Raw genomic sequence first — 14,300 nt, forward strand, 5'->3', positions numbered from 1 at the left:
CAAGCATTATATATCAAAGTTAGGGATATGAGTGTATTAGAAAACACCCTTCAATCCTTAGCTTTCAGATTATGCTGAATATGCATATATATGCATATTAGGTATATGTATATATATTTCTGCTTTATAAGAACATGCTCATATATGTATATATGTTCTTACTCTTATTAGAAGATAAATCATGCAGAGACCTCAGAAGGAGCAAACACCTCAGAACACAGGTCTTACTTTACACAGGATTTTACATTAATATATCCAGTTCTAATTTGTGGTTGGAATATTTGGAAACTTGGAAATAGTAATTGACACAGTTAAATGAAATATAATTCCTGGAACTTCCATAATTGTGGACAAAATGAGATAATTGTCCAAAGGCTCGGAAGAAAGTGGTGATACAGGAATGAATTGATTGCATTTCAGCACCATTGTGGTGCCTTTGAGTGAGTGATATAAGAAGATTCTTCTCTTTCTTTTTCTAAGATTTATTTATGTTTTCTTGGAAAGTCAGATAAACAGAGAGAGGAGGAGGATGGTGAGATCTCCCATCCATTGATTCACTCCTCAAGCAGCCACAACAGTCAGAGCCGAACTAATCCAAAGCCAGGAGCCTCCTCCAGGTCTCCCACAGGGGTGCAGGGTCCCAGGGCTTTGGGCTGTCCTTGACTGCTTTCCCAGGCCACAGGCAGGGAGCTGGATGAGATGCGGGGCAGCAGGGACACAAACCGGTGTCCACATGGGATCCCAGCATGTGTACGGCGAGGACTTTAGCTACTAGGCTACCATGCCGGGCCGGGGAAGATTCTTCTAATGGATAGAAATCTGGGTATGATACAGGGTCATCTACTTTGTATGGAGAGTGAAATGGTCTTTGAAGTAAGGATAAATATGGACTCAGAGTGTTGTGTGACTTAGGCTAGTCACTGGACTCCTGGAAGGTGTTAGATTGAATCTTCAGAGAAAAATCTTTCCATTTGAAAGTGGGTACAAATGGCACATTATTGCCTACCAAAGCTATTAAATACAGAAGAATTTCTCAAACACTGATGAATAAGATTTGTCAAACAGATGTCAGCTAATCCCTGTCTTCAGTCACTTTGCACAATAGCTTTACAAGTGGAGGTCTAGGGTTGGAGATGGAGACTCTGCAGAATCAGTAGCATGGGCCCCTGCTTTTCAAGGTCAGTGTAGCTACTGCTGGAATCTCATATTTTAATCAAATTGCCAGGTACAGAAGCCAAAGATGAGTCTTTTCTACCCTGCTGTTTAATTAATTAGATTGAGGCTGATAACATTGGGATTGTTGTACCCTGGAAATGGTACTAACTCAGAGTTGACTGGTATTGCAATATATTCCTGGAATAGTTCTCCTCTCTTACTTAGAGAGTCTCACAACCAGTACCCAGGACTCGGAGTGATCAATTACATAATAAACTGCACAATATTGCCTATGATTGAAGAACCTGCTTTTGGCAAAATAGGTTAATGATGGACAAATGACAATGGGATCGCAATGGGATAATTGCCTCAATTACGCTCTGCAATTACACACTAATAATCTAGGGGAGAATGAAAATGTCTCATACATTGCTCTTCCATTTCCTCTATTAACATTTATAGAACTTCACTGAACAGATTTGTGAAAGCCCATATTTAAACTTGCCTGAGATGTCTAAACGGCCACTGATAGCATTGTAACTCATGATGCCTGCATGGGGCTTCCGGGGTGCCATGTTATGAGCTGAAGCAAAGGTTGGCCAACAAATCCCACTTCTTCCACCTTTTACAAAAAGAAAAAGGTTAGCCTAAATTGAATTTTCATTTGTATGAGCACTAACACTACAATTTCAAATTTATCACCTGATGGAGGTCTGGAACTCCGATGGGGAGCAGTGAGTTCAATATTGGGATCATTGTTAGTTAGGACATCTGAGCAGTTAAAATCAGGGCTACTTCCAACAATTAATGAGTTCTGTTAAAAAGACAAAATGTATAGAATTAGCTGTAGCTCTTCAAAGAGAACATAATAGTACATAATACTGCATTCTAGACTGACTAAACACAAACAGCACATTTATTCAGCAGAGATAAAAAAACATGCTTGCTGCCCTGACTAGAAGGCCTCTCAAAGTGGGAGAGGGAGGACAGACAGGTAAATAATTACATGTAAGAGCTTCCTACAATTCCATCATGGAAATATATTTGAGGAACCCTGGAACAAAAGTGGAGTGACTGTCATTACCAACAAAGCTGGTTCAGGAACATTTTTGTAGAACTGATATTTGATTCCTTTAAGGTCAGCGGATGATAAGCAGGAAATGGTGGGGGCAGGGAAAAAAAGATAAAAGTGAAGAGTTTCTGGGCAGAGAGCAGTAAGAGCAAAGAATGAAGGGGAAACGTGAAGGAATTATTAGTTCTTTAGTACTTTCATCCTCCTCCCAGTTGTTCTTTCCCTGTAAGGTGACTATATTTATTTCTTACCTGAATCTGCACTGTTTTACTTGAAATTTTGTGAGCTATAGCAGCCGGTGTGTAAATCATTGGAAAAATGGCCATTCCATTGTCCACCAAGGTCACATTATGGATGTGCACGCTCTCCATGGCCTAAAATGCAATTTGTAAGTTTCACAGTACAAAGGACAATCATAAAAGAAAATAAACTATCACCATCTTCAATCACATTTACCTGAAAATAAATTCCATAATCCCAACATGCCCATATGGTAAATCCTTGTATAAGAGAACATCCAGGTAGGCCGTCCTGGTTCATATAGATACCATATAAACCTCCGTGGGCTTCATTGTTGAACCACTTTTCCATGGAATTAGCCTGACCTTGGAAGAAAATAGGAAATGTGAGTGTTACCATTACAGGTAGGGCTAGAGGATGTTAACAAATCAAGCCAGTTAAATATATTAAAACTCACTAAGCACACACATGTACAATTCCAATGTAGATTTTAATAAGATAATCAAACATTTTCACAGGCCTGTGCTTTGATTTGCTATCTTCAGTCTTGACCCTTATTTATCTATTTGGTGTTGCTCAGAAGAATGATTATGTGCCAATTTATTTGCAAAACACTGGATATGGTGTTAACACATCTGAATTATAATATGTAATTATAATATCTGTTTAAACATGGATGTTATTAGAAAGCTCTTGGGGTTAGAGTCGAGCAAACCTCAGCTTGAAATGTAAAGATGCAATTTTCATCCTGGGAAATGCTTTCCCTGAACACTTTTCTGATTCTTGTCCTTCTGGCCAGTCCACTTTCCAGCTGAAGCTTTCCCTGAATATATGGTTCACAACAGAAAATCAGACTGTACACTAGAATAAGGTTTTGTTTCACTTGATGGCATCTCACTCGTTATTTGTGAATTAGCCATCTCGTCCCTCCTGTTAGAACATGAGGTTATTTAGAGGAGGCACCATCTCACTCATTCACCACTATATTCCTGAAGCATAATTTTTAGCTGAGTTAATGTGTCACTGATCTTGGAAAAGTTGTTTAACCTCTTAGAACCTCATTGTTGTTCTGTTTAAGCAATGTAATACCTAATTCAGGATTGTTTTAAACTGGAATGCAATAACCCATATCAACTCTATGGCCAAATGTGGCTCTAACCCTGGGCTGAGCAAAGGTCATTTTCAAAGCACCCTGGACAATGGATTAGTAACTTAATGGAAGGGAACTTAAGTGTTCCATTCTTCTGTGATGTTTCATATTTCAGTAGCTATCAATCCAAATATCCTTACAAATGCTGTCAACCATTTCAGAATGTTAATTCACTGAAGGATACATTACATGTTTTTGTACTTATTTGTAAAGAGTCATAGCTTGATTTCCCAAAACATCATAACAACAACTCAATATAAGTTGTACAGTAACATAGAAATTATAGATTTCAAGCTTTAAAGTTAAAATATTTAATAAGAGCATATACTAAGTATTCAGTTAAATTTGTTGAAAAACTTTTTATTCTATGAGTGATATTTTGCAAAGTAAACTTAGTTTAAATCCAATAGTTTTTAGTTGACAAAAATACTGATTGGAAGAAACTTAAAAATTAGACATATTGACTGGTACAAGTAAAACAGATAAAATTCATGGTATTTAAATTGTATCTAATAAAGCTGTTAAGATATAACTATGCTAGAATTATCTCTTTACATAAATACAGAGACTGTACACATTATTTTCTTCCACAAGACATGTTATACAAAGACAGCATTATTTAGGCTTTCTACATTCTCAGTCTATTTTGTAGAATATCCTGTAGATTTCCCATATCAGTATACTGAGTTCTTCCACCTTGTTTTTGAGAGGGGGATTAGTGATTCAATGTTTGACTTTCTACAATTTGTATACCAGTATAGGACACAAGGCCAAGGCAGTTTGTGGTTTTTGCTTAACACAGATAATGCAGTGATAAATAACTTTATTCACATATCTGTTTTTTTGAACTGTGTAAAAGCAACTATTAACTCAGTAGAAGTGAAGTAAAGGTAAATGCATTGATGATTTGGGTGTCTATTCTAAAGTTTCCCCAACCAGCAATGTAAAATGCCCCAGTTTCCCTATAGTCAGATGTTCAGTTCATTCTTGTTTTCTACCAGTCTAGTAAAGTGTATCCAAGAACTGTCTGTTCATCTACTCTGACATTTTTTATGCATAGAAGTTTTGACTTAAGTATAAAATAGCCTGGGCCTGGTGCAGTGGCCTAATGGCTAAAGTTCTCACCTTACACGTGCCAGGATCCCTTGTGGGCTCTGGTTCTAATCCCAGTGACCCCACTTCCCATCCAGCTCCTTGCTTGTGGCCTGGGAAAGCAGTAGAGGATGGCCCAAAGCCTTGGGACCCAGTACCCGTGTGGAAGATCTGGAGGAGGCTCCTGGCTCCTGGCTTGGGAGAGGTACTACTCTGGCCGTTGTGGGCACTTGGGGAGTGAATCAGCAGACAGAAGATCTTTCTATCTCTTCTCCTCTCTGTGTATCTGACTTTCCAATATAAATAAATAACTAAATCTTAAAATAATAAGAATAAAGTAGCGGCATGTGCCATTCTGTTTAGAAGTGCTGTATAAAAGAGGCACTGGGAGAAGCTCTCACCATTCTAATCTCAACTAAATTAAGAGCTAAGGTTGATGTTGGAGTTTTTGGATCATCAACTTAGAACAACAGTCTTGCATAAAAGTGTATCCCTTTTCTTCAGACAGAATGTTTTCTTGGAATAGTTTACCTTACCTAGTATCCAGAAGGAAGAAATATCACATACTGACCCAATGAACAACTATTATTTGTTCTAAAGAAATTTGGGCAAATTGTTTCCAATTTTTTTTTTTTTGTAATTCTGTATCAAAATACTTACCTGAGCAAGGTTCACCATCAATGCGGTATCCTACTCTTCCAAATCCAGCAACTACATTATTTTGTAAGACTGTATTGGTCCCTTGATTTATCTAGCAAAATGATAAAGAAAACACTTTGTGTCAGGTGATCACACACTTGCACGCTGAGAGTAAATACATACCGACTTATTTAAATCTTTAATTACAATACATTTTCAGGAGGAATTACAAATTGCAAATAAAGTGTTGAAACTATATTATATTGTTTCTGTAAAAAGAGGTACTACATCCTAGACTTCATTAGAAAACACTATTAAAAAGATTCTTTTTTAAAATTTCAGTTACAAAATCCACCTGATGTGATTTGAAATATACAGAACACATTTGAATATTATGGCAACGTTACAATATTTAGTCACTCTCTTAGTTACATTTTGTTACCAATTTGATTGATTTATTAAGGAAAAGATAAGTGGATTGGAATATACCATAAGATTCAACAGACACTATGTAAATAAAATGTCATGACTAAAAAACCTAGGTTATTATAAGGAATAAGTAGTTTCTAAACAATTTACTACATGAGCCAAATTGAAGTGGCAGAAAATGCAACTATAGAATACATAAAATTCAATTTTGTGGGAAGCCTTATTGATCAATAATTCTGCCTGTGATGCTGGCATTACATACTAGAGTTCTGGTTCAAGTCCTAGCTTCTGATTCAGCTTCTTGCTAATGTCCCAAAAAAGGCAAAAACTGACTTTCGCAGGCATTTTGGTAGTGAACTAGTAGGTAGATTCACTTTCTCTCTCTCTCTCTGTTTCACTCCCTGTCCTCCATCCTTTCATCCCTCCCTTTTCCTTTCAAAAAAAAACTACAAACATAATAAGTATTTTTAAAAGTTTTAGTCAAGGAAACTGTCAAAAGTTTCAGTAGATCATTTTAAACATTTCTATTTTTAAAGATAGTGATTTTAATAGATAATAAAATGGAATCCATGAAGATAAATAAGTGCCTTTCTTTTTTCAAAAGCTATGGATAACTTTAAATATTTGAAATTGGCGTTTGCACTGTAACATCTATAAATAGATGAAAACAGAGTTTTTATTTTTATATATGTATACTAAGTTTCAGTTTTCAAATTTTACCTGAAGGCAATCATTAGTAATTTTCCCAGAAGCAAAACTCAGTTTTCATCCCCTCTTTCTAAATTCCTTTTTGTGTGTATGGTATAGGCCAGTAACATTGGCACATGGGGAAGCTGACTGTTTCCTCCAGACGGCTCACAGCCTCACTCTATAGCTTAACAGAGACCTAGAATACCTGAAGATACTTCATGGAGAATAAGAAGGCCCATTAGTAATGTCAAGAAGTATAAATGATCTTGCACTTGGAATCACACTTTTAAATAAGAAAGGTACTTCAGAGATTTTATCCACTACTATTATGATTTTCTATACAAGTGAAGAAAACACATCAGAATTAACTGGTAACATTCACAAGGCACTCAGTGAGAAGCAGTAAGAACCATGACTATCAGAATTCACATAGTTTGGGGCTGGCCTGGAGCGCATCATTTTTTTAAAATAATCTATCTTCCATATTTTATATAGTTATTTCACTCATATTAATTCTTCAACCTCTACCTAAGGAAGAAATAGCTTTTAATAACATTTTGAGGTTTATGATTTTATAGAAAACTAAATTTTAGATTAGGAGAAATTATGTTTGTCCCCATTACCTCAATTGCTGCATGCCAGAGAGTTGAACTTAAATCTTTTCTGTCCTGATAGGTTCCTGGCCAGACCGAAAGTGCAACCAAATTTCCCCGGACTCTGTTGGCATCCCCCCATATCCTTATGCCTGTCCAGGAAGAAAAAGAAAGATAAAGGGAGAAAATGTGCAAGAGCTGGAGGAGGGGAGAGGAAAGGGAAAGAGGAGACAAAGAAAACCTGCAAAATGTGTATGTCAATTTTTAAATGCATAATGTGCATTTAATGTCTTTCATTTTTTCCCCATAAAGTCATTCTTCTAGTTTGAGCCTAATAAATGATCCTACTAGGTGTTAATCTGAGCCCTCTGATCTCTTAAGTAGTGAACTCTGTCCCTTTAATGGACTACCTGAGTCAGAATCCTCTGGAGTTAAATATGTGAAGTCCACCTTAAATTTTAATAAACATAGACATAAGTTTATATACATTCAGTAAGGCTACACATTTTTTACTGGCATAAAAGAAACATGCCTAAATTGTACATAATGTTTAATTAAATAATTGCCTCTTATGAACATTTATGGTAATAAGTGTGGAATATTTTCAAAGTCATATTCACATACCTGATGAGTGATAACTCATGTAAGATCATGGTCTGGTAGTATAATGATATTTCATGTTGTAAGACCATACTGCCCAATAAAATAATCATAGCCACATGTGGCTACTTAAATGTAAAGTACAATTAAAGTAAAAAATGCAAGAGGCATTTAGTCTGTCAGTTGAAGCTCTAAATAAGATGACAACTTCCTGCAACAAAATATTTGGATTCACTATGTGGTCCCAAACCCTGATTCCAGCTTCCTGTCTAATGTAGACCCTGAAAGCAGTGGTGATGTCTCAAGTGACCATGTCCTTGCCACCAGCCGGGAAACCTGACTTAACACTTGCCACTCTCAATCTGGCCTTACCCCAGATGGTGCGGGCATTGGAGAGTGAGCCAGTGAACAGGTACTCTCTTGCTCTGCCTAACTCTTACTCTGTATGTTGCAACTAAGTGCATTTAAAAAATGACCAAAACAGTGAAATATCTGTTATTCCATCACACTAACCATAACTCAAATGTCCCTGCAACTTTGCCTTTCTCATAATCAACAGCACAAATGTGGCCATTTATGTCTTCCCAGTAAGGTGAATGACACTCCATGGTTGTAGAGATAAGAGCAATTCAGAGGGACAAGTTATTTGCGCCCAAATACTATTGTATTACCTTCTCCCACTGTAAAGTGAATGATGTTATCATCAATGTCCAATCCATCTGTCCCAAACACACCAATGGCAGGGGAGAAGCCATGATGAAAAGCACAACCTCGAACATAAGATAAACCATGTTCTTGGATCTATAAAACATTGGGATTTAGTGAGTGGTTTTTTTGTTTTTTAATAAAGCTAAAACATATTCAAAGACTGAATACAAAATAGGTATGTTTTCAGTTCATGATCAAAACTCAATTTACTTTCCCTTAAAGGAAATTGTATGAACCTTCCCACTTTACATCTCCTTCGCTCTCAGCATATTGTCTTTCCCTCTGTGAAGGTTGCATAGATACATAGTCATGCTCTTCATTTGAGAAACTTATGCAATATCTATCCTGTTTAATAGAAATCATTGAGGAAAATACTTTTGGTGTTTGAAAAATTAAGTTGAGAAATGAACCACTAGTAGAGATCTGCAATTCTGTGTTAATTCTCTGTGGTTTTTCCAGACTGTCAACTAATGCCTTAAATGTGTGAGAATCCAATGCTGCTATGAAAATTAAAAAGCGAACAGGAAATATGTCCAAAAATGCTTTAGAAATTACATTTCAGCTATTGTAAGATGAAACCACTTAGTTAAATTAAATGAAAATAAAAATATTTTATTTTGAAAGTATACAAAAAATTTAAAAGTACCAACCTGTCCTCGGTTAAGAAAAGTTAGTGCGTATCTTGGATCCACGCTATCTCTGAAACCTTCTTGACCACTATGATAAAATTCCACATTACTTATCCTTGCATTTCCTAGGGGTAGAAAACATTTCAAAAAATAACATTTCTTTCTTAGAATTAAACACTTTTGAAAACAAGTTGTTCATAGTTTCCTGGAAACCTTGTTTTTCTTTGCTCCTTTAATCCAGAAAAGGCAGAATTTTCCGATCTCCTTTTCATTTCCTCACCAAGCAACCTTTTTAGACAATTTTTCCTAAAAACTTCCCCTCAACTTAAATGTTAACAGCATAGATATATCATTTATCTGTTAATAATTCCATACAGCAGTCATTGGGAGGAGTGTCAACCTTTGCACTAAGTTTCTTTTCCACCAAGTATCAATTATCTACCCCTTGGGGGTGATATTACCTCATTGAGAATGCCAGGTGTAAAGTATGATGGAAAATGTACCTGACATTTCAATGCTGAACCTATAAATACATTCTAAGGCCATTATCTCATAACCTCTTTCAGAAAATGTATTGCCAATTATCCACTAGGCAGTTTGAAATAATTACAATTGAGGTGACAAGAAGAAATCCTGCAGGTGGGCAATAATAGCAAAACCCGTCTATGACAAGTTGCTGAGTGTTACACACACTATCTGTGGTTTCATTCCATAAAGGATCTTATGAGTTGTGTTTTATTATCCCTACCTCTTAGATAAAGAAATTGAAACACATGAACTCAGCTGGGAAGAGAGCTTCTGTGCAGTAGTTAAATTGCCCTGGCTATATCCACATCCTGCCTGCCTGATTTATTGAGCCCCAGGCACTTGGCATCTGATCCAGTTTTCTGATAGTGTACATCCTGGTAGGCAGCAGATAATGGCTGGAGTACCAGGGTCAGTGAGCCCAAACTGGTGAACTGGATTGAGTTTCAAGCTCTTTTCTTTGACCTGGCCCAGCCCTCGGTGTTTTTTTTTTTTTTTTTTTTTTTAAAGATTTATTTTATTTTTATTACAAAGTCAGATATACTGAGAGGAGGAGAGATAGAGAGGAAGTGAAGCTGCCGGGACTAGAACCAGCGGCCATATGGGATCAAGGCAAGGACCTTAGCCACTAGGCCACGCTGCCGAGCCCAGCCCTAGGTTTTATGGGTATTGGGAGTGAACCAATGGATGGAAGATCTTTCTCTCCCTCTCATCCTCTTCCTTTATTCTTCCTCTGCCTACTCCTTCTTTCTCTCTTTCTCTTTCTATGAATATTTTTCTGCCTTTCAGATAAAATGAAAATAAATCAAGTGACTTTTTTCAAGTTTATGGACAATTAAATTAAAAGAGAAATTTATAAAAACACAAATATATATCTAGCTTAAAAAAAGGACCATATTCCTTATTTCAAAAATTGCTAACAGGATGCACTGGAGAGGAGTTTCATATTTTAATTAACTATTAGGTTAGTATGGGAAAAGAATCATTTTCCCTGAGTTTCTATATCGACTCTCTTCAGGGCTACTGAATAATTACTTAGGAAAGCTGCTCTTTGTAACAGCATTCTAGATGACAAATGAATAGGAAAATAATGATAGAATTAAACATTACCATTTAAAATCTCAGTGACCTAATGGATCTTGTCAAGGAATATTAATGGCTGCTAAAATCACAAAAGAAAGCAATCATATATTATGTGCCTATTGATGGAAGGTACACCACCAAGTGTGAAAAGTTCTTGCCTAAAACATTGAGCCTTAGTTTTGTCAAGTTTATTATTGTAAGCTACTTATGTGTAGGAAATACAGGGGAGACAGGAACAAGTTAAATTCTGGGTGTGCAATCACTAAATTCCAGATTGTTGGACACTGTAAAACCTAAAAATTTTTATAAGTAAATGTGTATTCATATTTTAAGTATATATATTTAAAAATCTCTTCACATGGATATGTATATCCATGTGATTCTATTAAGAAGAAAAACTGATAAAGAACTAATTAAAAGGGCCTATTGTAGTAGACTAGTGGCTGAAGTCCTTGCCTTGCATGGACACCGGTTCATGTCCTGGCTGCTTCACTTCCCTTCCAGCTCTCTGTTTGTGGCCTGGGAAAGTGGGCAAGGATGGCTCAGAGCCTTGGAGCCCTGCACCCACGTGGGAGACCCATAGGAGGCTCCTGGTTCTTGACCTTGGATTGGCTCAGCTCTGTCCATTGTGACCACTTGGGGAGTAAACTGGCAGATGGAAGATCTTTCTCTCTGTCTCTCTTTCTCTGTAAATCTGCCTTTCCAATAAAAATAAATACATCTTTTTTAAAAAAACTGATCAGAAGTAGAAAAGATCATGTTACATTTCCTGTAGAAAAATAAACTAAATTTATACTAACCTGTAAATGTCACTGCATGTTCAGTGAATGAGCCAACCAGGACATGTGCACCAAAAGATTCCTTGAACCAACCTGGGTAATCTTCACCAACTATTTTGATGTTCCTACTCAGTATCCCAACATCAGCTGCTAATGTGTAGCTCTGACCTGTTCCGGGGATGTGATGTCTTTCAGCTGTAACAGAAAGACAATTAGATTTTTCCCACTGTTGAGAAATGCCTACCTATATTAGTGTCTTTCCAGTTCATAGGATAAACATATCCAAAGTCAACAGAAATGCATAAATTTTAGATCTACATGCATATAAAATCTTTTACTTACAGACCAAAGTCAATATAAGATATTTGCTATTCACACCTAAAATATTATTTAACCAGTAAATAGTTAGGACTTAAAAAATCTTGAAAATGGCTTGCAATCACTTCAAATTACACACACAATCACTGTATGAAACACTTTGGGAAGTTTTTGGTAGTTTTGATATGTAAAGAAGTGAGGTAGGGAAAAATGGAAAAATTGCTCAAGGCATGAGGATGTTCAGTAATCACCCATACTATTTCTTCTGACACAGAAATCCTAGATTGTTCCATTTTTCCTGTGGATTTTATATACCAACTGCAACAGTCCTCTCTGCCCCCAGATTCCTGCGATTCAGATGAAAGTAACATATCCAATGGAAAGACACTGACCTATCCCTTCTCTCCTTAAGAATTACAACTTGTCATTTCACAGTAGCTGGTGTAAACACAATTGCAGGTGAGGAATGTATTCATGAAGCAAATCAGGACAAGGATTTTAGCAATCAGGGGGTCTTAAATTTCACTGTGTTTTAAGAATCACCCAGACTCCTGTTTAGAATGTGCTAGCATCACCCCAGATATAGCAGGTCTTTACTGAATATATGCTGGATGAAAGGATACATAGAACAGGAACTCTGGATAGCCAGCATATTAAAGGATAGCACTTTGTGGGTGCAAACCCTTCTCTACAATAGTTGTGACATGTTTTCTTTAAAAAGATTACAACAGAATAGAGTACCTAAATGTGAATATCATGTCTGAATTACAGATCTGCTCGGTTCAAGAGCGACTACTTACCCAGGTGAGTGTAGGAAAGGCTATCGTTAAGAATGAGAACTTTATGATCATGCAGAACTTTAATAATCCTTCTAGTTTCTGTCTGGTGGAAATCGTAGCTTGTCGTAGTTATCACAATCTCTTCTCCTTCCTAAGAGAAATTCAAGTGCCAAAATTTAAAAATAGGTTGATAATTCATAATAAGAACTATTAAACAGTTCTAGTTTCATTTCTATTAGCATTCATGCTATTATAAGAAAAACTCAAATTGTACATTTAAATCTCTAAAAATAAATGTGTTTGTGTTTGATATTAGGAATTATAAAATTGAGATTCTCTTTGTATGTTCTTAATTTCCAGTCAGTAATTTAATACAAACCCAGCAGTCTACATTTTAAAAATTTAAATAAATCAAAGCAAATATGCTAATATTTTAAAATAATAATTTGACTGGGTGTTATTAAGACTTGAAAAAAAACCAAGCCTGCCGTTTTAAAAAACAACTAACTATCGCTTGTTATTCATGACAGGTGGGAGAAACTGAAGAAAGTTCAAGTCACAGAATTTTTGAATATTAAATTGCTTTTCATCTGGTGTAATCTTCTCTTGAAATTTTATTTATTTATTTATTTTTAAAAAGATTTATTTATTTATTTATTTTTTATTACGAAGTCAGATATACAGAGAGGATGAGAGACAGAGGGGAAGATCTTCCGTCCGATGATTCACTCCCCAAGTGAGCGCAATGGCTGGGAAGCAGGAACCTCCTCCGGGTCTCTCACGCGGGTGCAGGGTCCCAAAGCCTTGGGCCATCCTCGTCTGCTTTCCCAGGCCACAAGCAGAGAGCTGGATGGGAAGTGGAGCTGCCGGGATTAGAACTGGCGCCCATATGGGATCCCGGGGCATTTAAGGCGAGGACTTTAGCCACTAGACCACACTGCCAGGCCTGAAATTTTATTTAATGCTATCTGCCACTCCCTACTGTGGGACACTACCTTGCTATTATTTTTTATTTTTTCATGTTTTATTCCCTTCATCCACATACATTAGAATGTGAAATAAACAAATATTTATATTTAGGGTCTATCTCTCCCACTCCAGTGCAAATTCCATGATAACATGGGCTAATTTCTAAACCACTGAATTCTCAATGCCTAGAAAAATATCTGATTTGGGTTAAATATTACTTGCATAAATAATCCACATAAGTATTCAGTGATAATAAAGATATTTGTTAATTGGATATATAGAAAAGATATAGCAGGGCCCGGCGCCGTGGCCTAGTGGCTAAAGGCCTCGCCTTGAACGCACGGGGATCCCATATGGGCGCCGGTTCTAATCCCGGCAGCTCCATTTCCCATCCAGCTCCCTGCTTGTGGCCTGGGAAAGCAGTTGAGGACGGCCCAAAGCTTTGGGACCCTGCACCCGCGTGGGAGACCGGAAGAGGTTCCTGGTTCCTGGCTTCGGATTGGCGCACCGACCCATTGCGGCTCACTTGGGGACTGAATCATTGGATGGAAGATCTTCCTCTCTGTCTCTCCTCCTCTCTGTATATCTGACTGTAATAAAATAAATAAATCTTTAAAAAAAAAAGATACAGCAACAAATTAATTGCTCTCTTTGAAAAGGAGTCAGACCTCAATGATCACAAATAAGAGAATATTGTACACAGAAATAATATTTTACCTTCCAGAAATCCTCTTACTGATTTTAAACACTAAGAGAGCAAATCCATACATTTCATGATGTGTGTTCATTTGCTTAGAATAAGACTTTTTCTGAGATTATAAAGCTCATTCTCAATGGGGGAGAACTGGCT

General features: G+C 36.8%; 1 protein-coding gene across 2 annotated transcripts in view; it reads right to left on the reverse strand.

Moving 5' to 3' along the window:
- PKHD1L1 (PKHD1 like 1) overlaps positions 1-14,300 on the reverse strand; it is a 153,742-nt gene that overhangs the window by 33,541 nt on the left and 105,901 nt on the right. For both annotated transcript variants that reach the window (XM_058668547.1, XM_058668545.1), the window contains 10 exons: positions 12,503-12,632; positions 11,406-11,579; positions 9,019-9,122; positions 8,332-8,461; positions 7,091-7,212; positions 5,370-5,460; positions 2,684-2,832; positions 2,479-2,601; positions 1,858-1,969; positions 1,661-1,777 (listed from right to left, as the gene is read on the reverse strand). In XM_058668547.1, coding sequence (XP_058524530.1) covers positions 1,661-1,777; positions 1,858-1,969; positions 2,479-2,601; positions 2,684-2,832; positions 5,370-5,460; positions 7,091-7,212; positions 8,332-8,461; positions 9,019-9,122; positions 11,406-11,579; positions 12,503-12,632 — 1,252 coding nt within the window. The remainder of the gene's footprint in view (positions 1-1,660; positions 1,778-1,857; positions 1,970-2,478; positions 2,602-2,683; positions 2,833-5,369; positions 5,461-7,090; positions 7,213-8,331; positions 8,462-9,018; positions 9,123-11,405; positions 11,580-12,502; positions 12,633-14,300) is intronic.

The sequence above is a fragment of the Ochotona princeps genome, chromosome 9, assembly GCF_030435755.1.
Source record: "Ochotona princeps isolate mOchPri1 chromosome 9, mOchPri1.hap1, whole genome shotgun sequence".
Taxonomy (NCBI): domain Eukaryota; kingdom Metazoa; phylum Chordata; class Mammalia; order Lagomorpha; family Ochotonidae; genus Ochotona; species Ochotona princeps.